This window comes from Corticium candelabrum, chromosome 11, assembly GCF_963422355.1.
Source record: "Corticium candelabrum chromosome 11, ooCorCand1.1, whole genome shotgun sequence".
In the NCBI taxonomy this organism is placed as follows: Eukaryota; Metazoa; Porifera; class Homoscleromorpha; order Homosclerophorida; family Plakinidae; genus Corticium; species Corticium candelabrum.
The window spans coordinates 10,425-30,095 of NC_085095.1; the positions used below are offsets into that span (position 1 = coordinate 10,425).

The 19,671-nt window shown below is 45.1% G+C and overlaps 1 protein-coding gene, 1 long non-coding RNA gene and 1 pseudogene across 3 annotated transcripts; all 3 read right to left on the reverse strand.

Moving 5' to 3' along the window:
* Positions 1–6,846: 6,846 nt before the first annotated feature.
* LOC134187446 (uncharacterized) lies at positions 6,847–8,774 on the reverse strand. Of its 2 annotated transcripts, none has more exons than XR_009971109.1 (5): positions 8,679–8,774; positions 8,454–8,587; positions 8,106–8,257; positions 7,935–8,040; positions 6,847–7,063 (listed from the first exon to the last, which is right to left on the reverse strand). It is a non-coding gene; the product is annotated as an uncharacterized LOC134187446 (long non-coding RNA). The 2 variants fall into 2 exon arrangements; XR_009971108.1 differs by having other exon boundaries at positions 8,335–8,587; positions 8,649–8,758.
* Positions 8,775–12,454: 3,680 nt separating this feature from the next.
* On the reverse strand, positions 12,455–13,290 carry LOC134186447 (uncharacterized; annotated as a pseudogene).
* Positions 13,291–16,189: 2,899 nt separating this feature from the next.
* On the reverse strand, positions 16,190–19,670 carry LOC134186775 (arginine/serine-rich protein PNISR-like). Its single transcript, XM_062654829.1, has 9 exons — positions 19,598–19,670; positions 18,745–19,536; positions 18,293–18,552; positions 17,800–17,859; positions 17,602–17,743; positions 17,252–17,284; positions 17,123–17,194; positions 16,533–17,063; positions 16,190–16,367 (listed from the first exon to the last, which is right to left on the reverse strand). Exons 1-8 carry the CDS (start codon positions 19,638–19,640, stop codon positions 16,561–16,563), a joined length of 1,905 nt encoding a protein of 634 aa, XP_062510813.1. The 5' UTR covers positions 19,641–19,670; the 3' UTR covers positions 16,190–16,367; positions 16,533–16,560.
* Between the last annotated feature and the right edge of the window lies 1 nt (position 19,671).

Genomic DNA, 19,671 nt, shown 5'->3' on the forward strand with positions numbered 1-19,671 from the left:
CCCTAACCCTAACCCTAACCCTAACCCTAACCCTAACCCTAACCCTAACCCTAACCCTAACCCTAACCCTAACCCTAACCCTAACACCGACTCTTACAGTCGATAAATAATTTTCCCACCCGATAGGCAGACGATAGACCGACTCAATAGCCAAACAGACAGTACACCGACTCTTACAGTCGATAAATAATTCTCCCACCCGACAGCCAGACGATAGACCGACTGAATAGTTGGACAGACGGGACACCGACTCTTACAGTCGATAAATAATTCTCCAACCCGACAGTCAGACGATACACCGACTGAATAGTTTGACAGACGGGACACCGACTCTCACAGTCGATAAATAACTCTCCCACCCGATAGTCAGACGATAGACCGAATGAACAGCCAGACAGACGGGACACCGACTCTTACAGTCGATAAATAACTCTCCCACCCGATAGTCAGACGATAGACCGAATGGACAGCCAGACAGACGGTACACCGACTCTTACAGTCGATAAATAATTCTCCCACCCGACAGCCAGACGATAGACCGACTGAATAGTTGGACAGACGGGACACCGACTCTTACAGTCGATAAATAACTCTCCCACCCGATAGTCAGACGATAGACCGACTGAATAGTTGGACAGACGGGACACCGACTCTCACAGTCGATAAATAACTCTCCCACCCGATAGTCAGACGATAGACCGAATGAATAGCCAGACAGACGGGACACCGACTCTTACAGTCGATAAATAACTCTCCCACCCGACAGCCAGACGATAGACCGAATGAACAGCCAGACAGACGGTACACCGACTCTTACAGTCGATAAATAATTCTCCCACCCGACAGCCAGACGATAGACCGACTGAATAGTTTGACAGACGGGACACCGACTCTTACAGTCGATAAACAATTCTCCCACCCGATAGTCAGACGATAGACCGACTGAATAGTTGGACAGACGGGACACCGACTCTTACAGTCGATAAATAATTCTCCCACCCGACAGCCAGACGATAGGCCGACTGAATAGTTTGACAGACGGGACACCGACTCTTACAGTCGATAAATAATTCTTCCACCCGACAGTCAGACGATAGACGGACTCAATAGCCAGACAGACGGGACACCGACTCTGGTAGTCGATAAATAACTCTCCAACCCGACAGTCAGACGATAGACCGAATGAACAGCCAGACAGACGGGACACCGACTCTTACAGTCGATAAATAACTCTCCCACCCGACAGTCAGACGATAGACCGAATGAACAGCCAGACAGACGGTACACCGACTCTTACAGACGGGACACCGACTCTCACAGTCGATAAATAACTCTCCCACCCGATAGTCAGACGATAGACCGAATGAATAGCGAGACAGACGGGACACCGACTCTGGTAGTCGATAAATAACTCTCCAACCCGACAGTCAGAGGATAGACCGACTGAATAGTGAGACAGACAAGACACCGACCCTTACTGTCGATAAATAACTCTCCCCACCCGATAGTTTGAGGATAGACCGACTGAATAGTTGGACAGACGGGACACCGACTCTTACAGTCGATAAATAACTCTCCCACCCGATAGTCAGACGATAGACCGACTGAATAGTTGGACAGACGGGACACCGACTCTTACAGTCGATAAATAATTCTCCAACCCGATAGTCAGACGGTGGACCGAGTGGGCGGCCAGACGGACGGGGCACCGACTCTTGCGGTCGATAAACCTAAATAGTCACTCCCACAACGGCGAATACATAGCCCAACCCTTCGTAACCCTAAACCTAAAATCGCCGAGAACCCGCACCGACCCCACTCTCTACCTTCACCGTAAGATCGCCTAAACAGTCACTCCCACAACGGCGAATACATAGCCTAACCCTTCGTAACCCTAAACCTAAAATCGCCGAGAACCCGCACTGACCCCACTCTCTACCTTCACCGTAAGATCGCCTAAACAGTCACTCCCACAACGGCGAATACATAGCCTAACCCTTTGTAACCCTAAACCTAAAAGCGCCGAGAACCCGCACCGACCCCACTCTCTACCTTCACCGTAAGATCGCCTAAACAGTCACTCCCACAACGGCGAATACATAGCCTAACCCTTCGTAACCCTAAACATAAAATCGCCGAGAACCCGCACTGACCGCAGAGCACCCGACATTAGGATGCTTTCCATGGAGATAGGTAACGACTACACCCGACCACGCGATAAGGGGGAAGCCCACAAGACCTGTATCGACGTAGCTCGCCTAAGCCTCCCGCCGTCGGCCGCGCCCGCTTACTCTAACAACCCGACACTCTAGGACACTAACTACGAATGTTGATTTAACATAGAGATGATTTAATAAACCTACATACTGGCGTGTGCACACACACACACACACAAACACACACACACCGACACATAAAACCAAGATAAAACCAAGATTGACACGACAACACAATGTAAAACACGATATACGACACGACCCACAGAGAGTCCGTTACACCAAAGAAGCAACGATCTGAAACCGAGAAAGGCAGCGGGACGGTCTGACGCGATACCGGCGCAGACTCCGGTGTTCCTCAGATAACGTACGGATCGACCACAGTCCGATCGATACGTACCGACACGACATGGCCTCGTGAGCCAGACGCACGGGAACCACAATATGTGACGTCATTCTCAACTGAAGCAGACATAGTGAATCTACCGTCGGGCGCCACACTAAAAGGATTGGAATCGAGGTCTCCCACGCTCACGCGATTTGTGTCATCTCGAAGGCATTCTGGTCGTATCGCGTGCAAATCCACTGGTGGGGAAGGGGTCGGCCCGGCTGGGGAAACCCTAACGGCCTAACCCTAACTCTGACTCTAACCCTAACCCTACCCCTAACCCTAACCCTACCCCTAACCCTACCCCTAACTCTAACCCTACCCCTAACTCTAACCCTACCCCTAACCCTAACCCTAACTCTAACCCTAAAACCCCCCCTTCTTTCCTTCTCTTCTCTCTCTCTCTCCCTCTACTCTCTCCTCCCTAACTCAAAAGTCTTACCCTAATGTATAATTCCTACCCCAATACACAATCGCCACCGCAACTCACAACCCACACAATAACCCTTAATACTTACCCTACTATATAATTAATGTAAATACAAAAATAAAAAAAAAATAAAAATCAATAATATTTACCCTAAATCATAATTCTTACACTAATTCTCAATACTTACCCTAATTTAAAATTAATCACATAGTTGTGACCAATAATACTTACCCTAACTTATAATCCTTACATTAACTTATAGTTCTTACTCTAACTCACAATTGGTACACTAACTCTTAATTCTGGCGCTAACTTTCAGCTCTTACCCTGGTTTTTGATTTTTACTTAATTCAATTGCATAACCCCAACCCCGGCCGTTGTGATTAATTGCACAATCGGCTGGGTTGGTTGGTTACCTAAATAATATATATACAAAATATATATATAGCTGGGGGAATCCCAGGACAACGAAAAAATTGTATGACTTGGAAAAAGAGGGGGGAGGGGAAATTAAATCATTTTACCAAAATAACTAATAATGTAATTAATATTTTCATATTTTACTAACCTGACAGACACAGAGCTAAATCCCGTTCCCTCCCTTTGGTCAAGGATTTATGGATTTTCATAACGGTTCTGCACCGAGCTGTGTGCTTACTTTGGAATAAATAATAGTCCTGAAATAACTAATTGATAGATTGAATGACCCCACCCACACAGTCATGCTGTACACATGGCCGTTCTGTACACACAGCCATTCTGTACGCACAGCAATACACCACGCGAGCACAACCGCACACAAATGCACACGTATGTACACATGCGTGCGCGCGCACACTGACACACACACACGCCGTACCCTTCAAGAATCACCATCCCTCGTCAGGAGCCCACCATCACTCGCCTCCGCTACCCTCATCATCCACATCATCGGCAGCGGACTTTATCGGCCATTGCGCCATTTCCGATCGCCCCCGGAGCGACTAAACAGGAGAATTTGAGACAACTCGACTGCAAATGAGACCACATGACTAACGTCACGTGTACACGTAGTCCCGGATATAACCATTACCTCTGGAACCAACGCAACAAGCCACAGGACCCTAAAACACATACTTCTGGAAATCTACCATAACAAATCACACACTTTGAAAAGATTTCCCAGTGATATCGATCGCGACAAATAACACATCTCCAGACCTACCAAGGATCGTATCACGAACCTCTAGATGTCTCAAGATAAGAATTACACCTGTCAAAAGACAAATCAGTTGAAGAATGTTAGACACTCCACTTGCTCACACACCCAAAACTAATATGCCAAAGCACTGAGACCATTATCTTCTTGGCCACCGCAGTGTTCACACACAGCTCAGAAGACACGGTCTTAAATAACGACTTTCAAGAATCGATTATTGGAAGACTCTCTCTTGCGTGCCGAAAGGTTAGACAATCTCATCGGTACATGCCTGGCGCTGATGAAGGCTAGTAGGCTGAAACGCGTACGCCAATAGTCAGTACCGCGTTCGTTTATGTGCACGCGCTCCGGCGATATCGGACTCGATATCGCTCTCTGAGCTAGCCTATAACGTATTCTCTCTAAAGAAATTACATGGATGTTGCTCATATATCATGTTTCTTTAATAACGACTCAACTATACATTCTAACAGAAATATATGATGTCAAAGAAACAAACAAAACAAATTACATCCACACCGGGATCGTATAGACACACGATCCACTCCATGGCAGAAGCCATGGAGAAAACTCGCAACAAACAACCACAGCTCAAGAGGGGTCGCAAGATCACTGTAGACGACCAACCTACACACTCCATGGAAATTGATAACAATGCCGTTGAAGTCAACCAGACGGAGACAAGTCAGCCACCATCACATCACGCCACTCCTGATGATGATGCACTCTTGGATGAGGAGTTTGACAGACACATTGCAGACCTATCACAACAACGTACCAGTACACCACTGGAAAGAGATCTCGCGCGACTTTGCGTGGATCCACCGACAGAACCACCTAAGGCGCCTCCACCGCCACCTGCATCGCTCCCCACATCCACCACACGTTTACAACAACTCCTGAAACAAAACGCGTTCCCCGAAGATGGGGATCAACAGAAACAGAATCCAGATAACCAGCAACAACCATCAAACGTTGACACAGTCATACACACACTTCTCTCTAACCGACGAGAACTACTCTTCAACCTAGAAAAACTAGAGCATCACCACTCCTACCTACACCACTCTATTGAGGCCAAAGTTCTTCCTACATGGCTACTAACTTCCAACACAACAAACATACGCCCCATCCTTGCAACCCGCACTGACATCACCACACAAATAGACGATGCAACAACCGAATACCACATGAAACTCGCAACATTGCTACGAGACCATTACAACCAAACCTCAACTACCTTGAAACAAGACTTAGAAAAAATCGACACAGAACTACAAACCAACATGAGCCTCGTCGACCCAGAACAGACAACTGATCTACTGCAAACAGTAACGGACTCGGTCGTAAAAACCAATGAAGATCTGAAAGTCCAACGACAGGCCTCACAAAAAAGAAGACAAAATACACTGAGAAATCTTAAACGGATCCGACCGGACAACTGGGAGGATGACAGACACGGTGGTAATAGAACGAGCTCAGCCAAACGATTGAATACAACAAGACACATACTCTCTGGACCATCCAAACGACCGACGGAGAAGAGAACAATTGATGGCGAGCCTCAAAGTGAGAAATTTTCACATCACAATTTTTCTAGGTTATCAAATACGATTATTGAAACCCAAACTTCTCTAACCTTTTCCCACAGAATACTCGAGAGCTCACAGCAACTACGATCGAAACAGAGATCACTACCAGGACGAACGGCGACGCACTCCATCACCAAGGAGTCACCGATCACGCAAACGAGACCCAGGAGAAAACATTGGTCGAAGCACACGATGAGAAGAGTAATAACGTTGAATAGACCCCGTGCGTTATCTAGAACTGTCAGAAATAGAAATAGATTAGACAATAATACAGCTATTGATGAAACCAAGGTTACTGAGTCAAATCCTGATCACGGACACACTAGGCCAACAGATACCGTCACGCGATTACCCCTAACCACCACTACACCGATGAAGACAACAATATCAACTAAAACAACAACAACGAGAGCCAACAAATACATTCTGAACAGAAGCAACCACGTACTAACACACACGGAAATGACCCTACTCGATAAAGGTCTCGCCTTCGTTCCAACCGAGCGAAAACCGAATAGACATCGACTGCTACAAGAATTCGACAATTTTACTAGACGACTCCGCATTCTTACACACGCCAGTCGATGGCACGAACAACACCATGACACTAACAACAAAGACGAAAATGTTGCACACATCCCCGGCAGACCACACCCATTTCGAATGAAATCAAAATGGAATCCCCCAACCACAGGCAATCAAGCTCTAGAGACCTACATAACCAGAACAAGAAAGTGGCTTACTGAAGCAAAACCAGTAAAACGTATTCATCAAAATCTATCCCAACATGAACGAACAGCCCTCACACGGCTCACACGCAGGAATGACATAATCATGAAAAAAGCTGACAAGGGATCCTTGATAGTAATTGAAGACAAACAAACCTATATTGAGAAAGGCTTGGAACAAGTACACGACTCACAAACCTATCGACATCTAGACAAAGACCCAACACAATCCATAGTAAAACAAATCAATCAGACAGTTACTGACATACACAAACTAGGACTTCTGGATAGAAAGACACTACAATTCCTTTTCCAACTTAAACCATCTAAAGTACGAACACAACAACTCTATTTTCTCAGTAAAATACACAAAACTCCAGTTGCATATCGACCAATCGTGTCTGGTTGCTCAGGACCGACTGAAGCCATTTCTCAATTCGTAGACTATCTTCTCAAACCAATTGCACTCACACAGAACAGTTACATCCGGGACTCAAATGACTTCATATCTCTAATCGAAACAACAAGAATGAAACATGATGCCATACTAGTCACAATAGACGTTACATCGCTCTACACAAACATTCCACACAAGGAAGGCATACATGTATGCATTGAAAAACTCCGAGACTACATCCGAACCACCGACAACGAAGTATATTATGACATCGGCTTTTCACCAAATCTTGTTCGGATAACCGAGACATTTCTGACTCACATTTTAACTAACAACATATTCGAATTCAATGGTGAAATATATAGACAACTTTTTGGTGTTGCCATGGGAACAAAAGTTGCCCCAACATTTGCCAACCTCTTCATGGCCGATCTCGAAGAAAGGTTTCTCCGAGATGAACCAACCAGACCATTGATCTGGAAGAGATTCATCGATGACATATATGTCATCTGGGAGGACACTACTCAAACCCTTCAACACATGATGGAACGACTCAACAGCTTTCACCCCACAATCAAATTCACATACACACAAAGCAACACAGAAGCCGTCTTCCTCGACGTTCTTACATACAAAGGCAATCGGTTTTTACAAAACAACATCCTTGACTGCAAGACTCATTTTAAAATCACTAACAGATTCCAATATCTGCATTACACCTCATGCCACGCACCAAGCACATTCAGAGCTGTCACACTTGGTGAGGCACACCGGTTCCTTAGATCCACATCAGACCCAACCGAGTACCGTCACATCCTTAACGACCACACAAAACGCCTCATATCAAGAGGTTACCCCAAGAAACAAACCATAAGACCACTCTCAAAACTACCATTCAGCAAAAGACGTTACCTCCTTAAGAATACGACACACGATAAACAACAAACACAAAACACCAGATCAATATTCACGACAACTTTCTCACCCTGGTTCCCAAACATCAAACAACTGATCCACAGACAATGGCAAATCATGATCGACAGCGACCCCCAACTCGAATCAATACTTGGATGTCACCCACCAATGATTGCCTACAAAAGAGCAATGAACATCAGTGATCACATCACACGGGCCCGATTACGGGGAACTTCCAAACCAATAAAAGACGTAAAAAACAGCGACGTCCCAGTACCCAGACTCGCCATTACGCCAGTCACGACAACTTGCAACCACACACAATGCGGAATATGCCATCAGATCACGATTTGTTCTGCCATCCGCAGCACCACCACGGGCAAGTCATACCCACTATATTTCCAAAACAACAACACAACAATAAATGGACGAATGACATGCGCATCAACAAACATAATTTATGTCATTACGTGTGATGTACCCAGATGTCACAAGCAATACGTTGGACAAACAGGAGGCACACTCAGAGTCCGTATGAGACACCACCGCAACAAACTGCGATCACAAGACACAAAAAAGATCTACTTACATTGTAACGAACGAAACCACAACTCAAAGGGACTTTGGAAAATAACACCGATCCAAATCGAAGAAAATCACCAACGACGCCTGACTCTGGAAAACCAATGGATAACACGACTCAAAACCATTGGTAGATTTGGCCTAAACAAGAAGGCACAACAATCAACTAACAATAACGATGGAAATCGACGGAGCGACACACCGGTGGTGGAGGCCCCACAACCGATGCTACCTCAGGTGATGACCTCACAGCGTCCGAACACAAGCACGTCAGCACCGAACATTGAGTCGTCACATACAGACTTCAACCAAATGGAAACAGTACTATTGCCAATACAAATAGTCACAAACCAATAAACTTTAGAAAGACATTTTGTACATCACTATTATATTAGAGTTTCCTTTTTAAAAAAAAGAAATTTACTATCCTATGAAATATTGGTTCTCTACTTAAAACAAATTACACAAATATAAAGTACAGAAAACTACCCACGGAACTGACCGTTTATGACATCACAAACATGGAGACATCCACTACCGAGATACCTCAAACTCAACTAAACGCAACTCCAATGTCATCACAATGTACACACACCAGCTCACGAAGTCACTTACAAAAATACAATTTAACACAATCCCTACCATGACCCAAGATCAACATTCAAGCACGATTAACATTTACAGAAACACAGCCATTTAATCAACACACCACACACAAACAAAGAACTCGTCAACAATTACCTACACACTCTCGAGACCTCAACAACACCATCTCATGACAAGCCACACAACATTACCAGCCAACAGCCACCTTTCCTCCATTGAGGTCAGTATTTACACAACCACATTAACCACCCCACACCATAGCACGCACAAACACGGTCCCACTTAAATTAAATTAAATACTCTAATCTAATTTTAAGTAGTGCATGACTTAACATACACTAAATTAAAGAAGGCATCTCTTAGAAGTCTAAAATTATCCTGTTGCTTGGCTGATGAATGTTGAAGTAGCTGTCCCCACCCCCACACCAAACAAAATTTAATACTTAATGATCTAAATTATATATGAATTACCAAAAAAACTACTAACTCAATTTTTAGGATATCAAATTCTGACTGAAAATGACAATACAGAACTGCTTCTTCGGAGGTATACTAAACCCGAATCCACTACCAATAATATAGTCTCACTATTTAGTTGATCTAGCGATTTTGGGACCAATTACTTATACATTTAATAAATTAATTAAGAGCCATGATACTTTACCCCATCGCCCGGCCCAACCTTGATTGTGTGGCGTACGACGTAATTAACCTAACAACATAATCTAATCTTATCAAGTAATTAATTATTACTACAATAACTATCTGATTAAAATTAACCCCTGTCTTCTGTTTTCTTCCCCTCTCTCTCTTTCCTACTCTTCCTCCTCCTCCCCCCTACCTATTATACAAACTAAACAAACACACAGAATACACACAACTCCTAATCATTCGACACCAAAACACTGACAACTCCAACAAACACAATTTTTACACTGGAGCAAAAAATTGCTGCATCAACGCTGGAGAGACCACTATTGACAATTAATGACAAGCCGTACACCTGAGAGAGCACCCCACAAGACAGGAAATGGAGCCCCCACGTTCACCGGACCAGGCACTGTCCTGCACGTTCTGGTACGTGAAATTTAGTTCTGTTGAGCTAAACCCTAACCCATAACCCTAACCCTAACTTTAACCCTAACCCTAACCCTAACCCTAACCCTAACCCTAACCCCAACTCTAACTCTAACCCTACGGGAAAAGAAGAAGGTGGAGAGCGGAAATGGCGCTAAACTTTGGCACGTTGACACTGGACACAAAAGCGGGTCCATCGGAGAACATCAGCATTGATGCCAGGCTATACAAACCGAGATGTAATAAGCTTCTGAGTTGCTCGGATGCCAAGATGAGAAATTCCGTACAGAGAATGAAACACAGTGCGTCGCCATTCCCGGGGCACCAGAGAGCGCTGAAGTCCGGTAGACGTGTCGCAGTAGAGTGGACACGGGGAGTCGGGCAGGGAATTGCTTCAACAACCAGTGAAGAAGACGGAAACGACTGGAGTGCTTGAATCTGGAAATCCGTAGATTGTGCTTGAGCCATAGCAGTAAAGTCCACGACTGGCGGTTGACCTAAGAGCAAGGAATTAGATTCGATGCGGGAAAATGCGTCAGCAACAACATTGTCGTGTCCGTGAACGTGACGAACGCTGAAGGTTAATTGATAAATACAATCAAGCTGAAGAGCTTGTCGGGGCGAGTGGCGATCGAGGCGAGTGGCGATCGAGGCGAGTGCCTAAAGCGTAGATTAGAGGTTTGTGATCGGTGAGCACATGAAACTGTCGGCCCTCAAGGAAATGCCGAAAGTTTTGGATGGCTAGGTATACGGCTAACAATTCCCGGTCGAATGCACTATAGCGTTGCTCAGTAGGTGTCATCTTTCTAGAGAAGAAAGAAATGGGGTGCTGCGTGTCGTCCTTATACTGTTGTAAAACCGCTCCCACTGCAGTATCAGACGCATCAGTCATGAGACAGGTCAGGGCATTGGCTGTGGAATATGAGAAAAGGGTCGCATTGGCCAATGCCTCTTTTGTGTCGTTGAAGACAGTGAAAGCTGCGTCACTCCAGGTTAGTGTCTGAGCCTTTGTGCTAGATAAATTGAGAAAGACATGAAGAGGTTGCATCAACGTAGCACAGTGAGGAATAAAGCGGTAATGAAAGGTCACTAAGCCAATGAATCGACGCAATTGACGTGGAGATTGTGGTTGAGGGAAGTTACGAACAGTCATAACTTTGTCGGGCAAAGCACGGATACCGTGTCGATCGATGTGGTGGCCAAGAAAAGTGAACTCGCTGACACCAAAGAGGCACTTGCTGGGATTGATGACGATCCCATGAGTGGCGAGTCGCTCGAAAACGATCCGTAAGTGGTGGAGGTGTTCATCAGCGGTGGTACTTGCGACGAGAACATCATCGACGTACGTATACGCAAATGAGAGACCGCGAAGAACTTGATCCATAAAGCGTTGAAAAGTCTGTGCTGCATTCTGTAGGCCGAAAGGCATTCGCACAAACTCGAATAACCCGAACGGAGTGGTGACCGCAGTTTTGTGCACATCGCCGGGAGCAAAGGAAATCTGATGATAAGCCCTGACAAGATCCAATTTGGAGAATGTTGTGGCGCCCTGCAGTGTAGAGAAAAAATCGTGGATGTGAAGGACCGGATAACGGTATGGAAAGGTGATCCGATTTAGGGTCAGGTAGTCGCCACAAGATCGCCAGTCGCCGGCGGTCTTTTTGGGTACTATGTGTACGGAAGAGAACCATGCACTGGACGAAGGGCGTATGATCCCGAGTTGTAACATGTGCTCGAATTCGTGCTTGGCTACTCGAAGACGCTCTTGTGCCAACAGTCGAGGGCGAGCAGAGACGGGAGGTTCTGTGGTTTCGATGTGGTGGGTGACATTATGGACAGCAGGACCGGTTGGAGAACTGATCTGTGTGAGAACTGAAAACTCGCGTAGCAGAGCAAGATAGGGAGTGTTGATGTCCTTTTGATAGACCGAAGTGCTGGGAGAGGTGTCAGAACAGCTGATGCCTTGCACAAGTAAGTGAGTTGTTGAATCAGTCAGCTGCTGTAGCTTCATGTCGACCAGCAATCCAAAGTGTCGAAGAAATTCAGCAGCGATGATTGGCTTCTGTACATCAGCGATGATGAAAATCCAAGGTAGAGATCGTCTGAGGCCGAGATTAAGAGTGAGGGAGCGTTTGCCGTATGTGCGAATGGAAGTGTTATTCACTGCCATGAGTGTGAGTTTGTCTGTTGTGCGCCTGCGTTCAGCAGTAGAGGGAGGTATAACGCTAACTTTGAACCCTGTATCCACAAGAAAGGATGTGTGTGAGTTACTGTCACTGACGTAAAAGAGGCGACTATGAGGTGAGCCAGTAACGCCCGTCGCCATTAGCGGCTGGCTGTGGAGTTTCCCCAACTGCAAGGATCCTTACACTTCTTGGCAGCTTTACCAAATTTGGCATGATACCAACAGAGCGCTTCACAAGTACGACAGTATGAGAGAGCTGGACTACGAGAACGGCCGGCTCTAGAAGGACTCTGTTGACGGGATCGTGCATTGAGAGAGGCGACCAGGTCAGCTAGACGCGTTACCTCCTCGCGGAGTTGTTTGACTTCAGATGCCGACTCATGATCAGAACAGGTGCTAGACAGGGCTGAGACAGTGGGCGGGGCTACCTCCATAATTTTGTCTGCCATGTCTGCGAGTTTGTTTTTGTCCATTGTAGTGTCTGCAGATGCAAGAACAACTCTGACGTTGACGGGGAGCCGTTGGAGAAAGAGCTCACGAAGGAAGGAGCCGGCAGTGTCAGCCGACGATCCGAGCTTGTCACCTAGCAGCTGGTGCATGCGGCGGAGTAGCTGCGTAGGTTTGCGATCGCCGAGCTCTTCCCCGCTGATTAGCTGCTGGAGTTTCCGTTGCTCTGACGCAGTAGTACATTTGATGAGTTCGGCCTTGAGAATGTCGTAAGGATTCTCAGTAGGCGGCTTCAGAAGAAGGTCTCTCATCTCCATTGCGAACTCCGGGCTCAAAGACGTGATGACATAGTCGAGTTTAGTCCGTTGAGCTGTAACGTTCCGGGTGGTAAATTGTGTTTCCACCTGTGCAAACCATATTTCTGGGTCGGTAGGCCAAAAAAAGGAAGTTTCACGCTCACAGCGGCAAGAGTTGTAGCAGCAGTAGTGGTGAGAGCAGTTGCAGCTGCGTTTGCGTATGCGTCGGCCATGTATCACGTCAGGGTCACCAAATGTCGTGTGCCTATATCGTTAGCAGACGCGAGGATGATGAACAAGCGGCCGAGAGAGACGTCGTGATAGACAGGACAACGTGACGTCCAGAACTCAACGTGTTATTACTAAAGAAATCTGGCGTTCCCCAATTGTTATCAATCATGCAGCTAACGTGCAACATGCGTACAGTATGTAGAACCTGTACATTTTACTACAGTTGTTTGTTTGCGTTGTTGCACACTTTAGAACCATACGCTTTGTAGATTAGGTGAGCTTAGTAAAATCTTGTTTCTTGTATACATACTGATTCTTCTATCATTTTGTGCCATTTAGTCTGTCCGTCCGTCCGTCCGTCTGCCCGTCCGTCTCTTTTTCTTTGAATGGTGACACAGCAAAATGTGCTGCAGTAGAATCAGGATACGCAGGGAAGAAAATGAAGACAAGAACTATACTAATCAGCATGCAGCTATGCGCATGCATGCAGGTATGAGTGTGTATACAGAGATGCAATGCAAGAGTGATCAGTGGAAAAGTGTCTAAGTTAAATTGACTTATGAACAATGTAAAGTAGAGGACTTCTTATATGACTACAACATTAAGTTTATTATGTTAATTGATTCAGAAATTCTAGAATTGTTACCGTCTTGCGACTAGATCATGTAATAGTTTGTATCGAAGAATAAATAATCTGTCTGTCTGTCCGTCCGTCTGTCTGTCCGTCCGTCTGTCTGTCTGTCGTTCGCTCGTTTTTGTGTACCGTGCTATTGTTGCCCAATATTACTTCTGCGCCAATTTTGGCTGTTCGGTTCCTCCGTCTCTTTGTCTATCTGTGTGTTCTTTGTCTGCCTTGATAGTGTATTCATGATTGCTTCTTATTTTTAATAATTACGTTATTGTTTTGAATTGTACAGATCGGTGATAATATTCCATTAAACTTTTGTACCACTTCTCATGTTTCTCACTTTATGGCGTTATCAGTATTGTGGAGAAGCGTTCCTGAGAGCATACGCGTCCAACCAAAACTTGGTTTTGCGTAAAGTACTGTAGTTTTTTTAAAGTGCGATGAAATAGTTTAACTAACTTAAATTAAGTTCTGCGAGGCTCTGGACGAATGTTATACTTTTAGCGAATTTAGAGTAATATACAAACCTTCTAGACCTCTGTCAGCGACTTTCCACTTTGCAAGCGTTGTGATATATCTACAACTCTAGTCGCCCTCGCTAGTGCAACAACACACAGATGTTTGTTTACACACAAGAGATTCTTACTCCACCTGCATTCGACACGCCCGCTACCCTTTGAGCCAAGATTTGCCTCAAAACGAAACGTCAGACACACGAAATTGCGCTAGACAATGTCGTGATGACTTCGGTATTCATATAAAGTTAAATACAAGCGAAGAAGCAGGTCGCACTCGATTTCGGCTCATCCAGACGTCTGCGAGACGCGTGAAAATTATCACGGCCATCGTCACGTCGTTTGCGTCCGTCTCATATAGTCTCGCGTAGCCAGACTTCTTTCCGCCGCGTTCCCCCGGCGAAATGGGTCTGGTGAACAGTATCTAGACTACAGTTGCACCTCTAGATATAAGCTAAGTTAGCAGCAGAGCTTAGTAGTACCGTACATTATTGCTGTAGCTATTACTAGTTGCTTCAGAATCATTCTTTCTATCAGCACTCCAACTCACAAACTGGTGTTCCAAAAGGTGTACACGTAACAAGCTCACCATCCTTTCAGCGTTCCCGGATACTTCATAATCCTCAGCGTGGCGATGAGTGACGAGAAGTTCGCCGCCTGTCAAGTTTTATCTATGTGTCTTAAGCCTGGTTCACAATAAGACGCCGACGCTCAGTTGAGCGTCAAACTTCAAAGAAACCGCCTCCACGTCGGCGGCATCCTTTGATGTTGACGCCGACGTCGACGCTGGAATAGGATTCATTTCTATTGTCGACGTCGACGTCGACGTCGGCGTCAATATTGTGAACCAGGCTTTACAACCATGGAAACGTCCCACCGTGTGCCTAGCTAGAGTCAATACATCATAGTTGGATCTAGCAAGTCTATCTACACACGACGTTCCCTTTCACAGCTTTCTCTGTTTGCCGCTGCGACAGGGTGAGGGCGCAGTACAGGCGCTAGAAGGCTATAGCTATAGAACGTGAGAAACTCGATCTGCAAGCAGACACGTCTTCAGAAGCTCTGTAGCAATTTTGTTACTTGTATCTGTGTTGCTACGTGTTCTGTACTGTAGAAAATATCGAACGACAAATTTCAATCAGAATAGTTACTGACACGAGAATCAGTCATTTGAATTGTACCCTAGCCATCACAAGTAGCCTGAGATATGCACTCTAGCTAGAGATCTCCCATCTCAGTAGATCGTTTTCTCGAAAGAAGATAAGACCAGACGCTGCAGCTAGTCTATTTGACCCATGCCCAAATATATATTGGACGTGGATCCGCGTTTTCTACTCAGCCGCGCAAACCAGCTTCCATGGGGCAGGTGCAACGTTTAACACTAACTCAATTATAATAACAAGCTCAAACGCAAACCACAGTGTGAACACATCTAAAGCCTGTTCACCAAACCCCATTTCGCCGGGGAGAACGCGGCGGGGGGTCTGGCTACGCGAGACTACGTCTCCTACAGCTGTAAGAGTTGGAGAGTGCCGATTCGAGGCGCAATAAATGCGAAACCAAATAGTCCCCGCGACTAAATAGTCCCCGCGACCAAATAGTCCCCGTAAACACGTGTAGAGGAACGCACGTTAGAAGTACAGGGCGACGTTCAGCCGGGCATTGAACAAAACAGCTCTTACCATATCGCCCTTAACACGCCAACTCTTTACAAAGTCCCATTTCTTATGCCTCATAGCTGAAACAATTTCTTCCGAATTTTGTTTGACTATTCGTAAGTCTATAGAATCTCATTTCAATTTCTTGCAGGCAACATGAGCGTAGATGTGGCTACAAACTTAAGTTAATATGTACAGTAATTGCATGCATGTAAAAGTCAAACATTTGTATGTTCAAGCCACCTTGAGAGCCTCTTTCATCTACATCAACCAGGGAGCTGCAACACAAAGACAAGGCAATCAATCAATCAGCAGTGACACACTCGTAAATCTATGTAAAAGTAGACAAATTCCCAAACAATTACTAATTAGCTACAATGTTCACACTCATGAGTATACGAAGCTGAATGATCATTTCCAATGATAGGAAAGATATTGCTCACCTCATAGCACGCCTACCAATTGTGTACATCATGACCTTCTGCTTCGTTTTCTGTTGTGACTTCTTTTAGGAGATCTACTTCTACTCTTGCTCTTGCTCTTGCTTTTGCCTTTGCTTCTGTGTCGATGTTGAGGAGAAACAGCTTTCGACTGTTTTCGACTCGGTGAGTGACTCCTGTGCCCTCGACGTGGACTTCGAACATGCTTTTTCTTGTGCCTTACCGGTGACCTGCTTCGACTTTTGCTTCTTCTCTTTTTAGCTGGAGGTGACTTTGACTTATGCCCCTTGCTGCTATGACGATGATGATGATGATGACGCACTTCTGAATGCTGCATTGCGTCAGGAGATTTTGATTTTGATTTCTCTGCTTCATGATGCTTTCGCTTCTCTGTTTCATCTCCAATTGCCTTGCTTTCTTTGCAAGTAACAGTCCCCTGTTGGGGTGACTTCTTAGTTGCTACTCCCTTCCTTGCCTCCTTTTCATTCCCGTTCTCCTCCTCTTCTTCTGAGGAACTTCCATAGTTTGTCAAATCTTTGAATACACATAATATGTATAGATATATATTGGCTCAAACCAAACAGACTGCTTACCAGCCATTGCACTGGTTGACAATGACCTATGTGCTGTACTTGTCTCATCACCTGAATTAGATTCATGTGATGCTAAACAAGGTGGATAAGCATTAACTGAATTCCGTTAGCAGTTGAGTGTCAACTCACCCGACAGCCGACTAACACTAAGACCTGTACCACCTGTGAAGTGACATGTATACACACATATAACGCAACAATCGTCAGAAACTTCAAATAATCTGTACTCAAACTAATTCCAAACATCAGGTCATGTCAATAATATTATCCAATCTTTTTATACATGCTCAATTCCCAAACGTTTAACTGACCCAGTTTAGTCTCAATCAAACACCAAGCACATTGTTACTTAATACTTACCAACAGAAGTGCAACAGCTAATACAGTAATACAAACATAATCACAGAAAGTGCTACATTCAATTAATTTCGACTATAGATGTGATCGGCACAAACTAGACCAAAATCTCAAGCTATTACCATAAGCTCCTCTTGCTGTCCGTTCTCTCTCCAAATACACTCCTGGCTGCTCTGCACCTACAATTTCTTCAGCAACTGATTTCACTTCCTTGTCTGTTATCTCTAATAGAATCTCGGTCAACAGCACACGCACTTTGGCAATCTTAAACAGAGACTATACATTTGAAGCAGAGACTTGTTATCCTAAATACTACTCACAAAGTCAGCATCAGAGTCACTGTCAGATTCAGAGCCATTCTGATCATGGTCTTCCGCTTCCTAAACAACCTTGACCAATATCAGACTACATGCACATACTTCATCATTCACACGTATTTAGCACCATGCATGTAATTTCATTACACAACATCAACCAAACTGCGTAGAAACCTTCTCAACTATCACTTCAACAAGAAAGGTAATTGTATATATTATAAGCATAGATATTGTATGTATTAGTCTTACAGTTAGATATACAGTCAGACCTCGCTATTCCGACATCCGATAACCCGACAGCTGCATTAATCCGACAGAAACCCATGAGACAAACAAATGTGGTCAAAATAAGTCATAACGAGGTCTGACTGCACATAATGTGTAAACTCTATATTACATCACCTATTACTTTACATAACTGTTAAAAGCAATTAATTAAAGTAAAATACCTAGAATGAAATGCCACCGTTACATACGTCACTTTCGATTTGCCAACCTTGTCTGTTGGTGGCGAAGGAGATCTCGACACTGTCTGTTCATATCCTGATATTCGCCTTGCTCCGATGTCATCCACTCTTACTTCCTTGACTACTTCCATTTCAATAACTGAGTGATCTTCTTGATCGTGAACATCTTGAACAGCAGACTGATGCTTATTAACCAAACCCTCATACATCTTTTTCTGCAAGTCATGCCCTGCCTTAGCGAGTCCATCACGAATCCAAGCTGGAAGTCTCTTTTTCGCCAAGTCGGCACCTGCAATCATTAATAGTCAAAAGTAGTGTAGTTTGTTGATGATTGTATATGCATACGCACGTATGTGTATGAGTGCTGGTTTTTCTACATTAATTTAAGTTCCAGTTTAACTAAGTCTTTCTATTCAAATGTGCACATAAGTGAGTTCATAACAGTAATAACATGCCATCTAAGAACAAACAGCTCATGCACCTGATGGTGTCACACTTGCAGTCTGAAACAAAGGCACTGGTTTGGAAGTTGCCAATGCGGGAGACTGATGTTCTAGAGCTGATCCAAACACGGGATTGTTCATCCCGCTGGTCCTCCTGTCTCCAACATTCCACAAATCTGTGTGTTCACCTCGTACACCGAAATTTGGCGGATGGGTCACAACAACAGGTGTGTTGAAATTCGGCGTGTGAGTTACAACATCCGGCCTGTCAAAATTCGGTAGATGAGACACAACACCAGGTCCCTCAAAATTCAACGAATGAGACATAACGCCAGGTCTCTCAAAATTCAACTGATGAGACACAACACCAGGTCTCTCAAACGACCCTGCATGAGATAAACCAGCCAAATTAGGCACGTTCTTCGGCTGACCCGCAAACATCATTTGTTGACCAACACCATAATTATAATCTGCACGTCCATCCTGCAACTGCTCATGCAGACCAACTGCTTCCCTGTACTCCTCCATTCCTCCAGATCCTCTCATAGGTCTATTCTCAGACCAAGGCTCTAGTGTCGAGAGAGCACTGGACAACAAATGTCTGACAGGAGGACGAGCAGGAGCCGGAGGAACTTGCCCCGAAGGATACACACCCCGAGGAGTTTCCATCAGGGGTCTGACTGGAGGCATCTGGAAGGTGCCAGATCCTCTTGGTTGACTAACTGACGCAAGAGATAGTAAGGGAAAGGGCGGAGACGGCTGTAATGGCGTGCCAGTGTATCTCTGTTGAGCCCAATGAGCTGCTCTTGCTGCCCACAAACTAGCAGGATCTACACATATTAACCAACAGTTTCAAATGTAACGACAAACGTTGAGAAGGTTAGATGAGACCGAAAGGTGGGCCGGGCGCTTGGCCTTGCTGCTGGAAAGCCATCGTGAGTGTACACCAGACTGTAGGTTCGGCG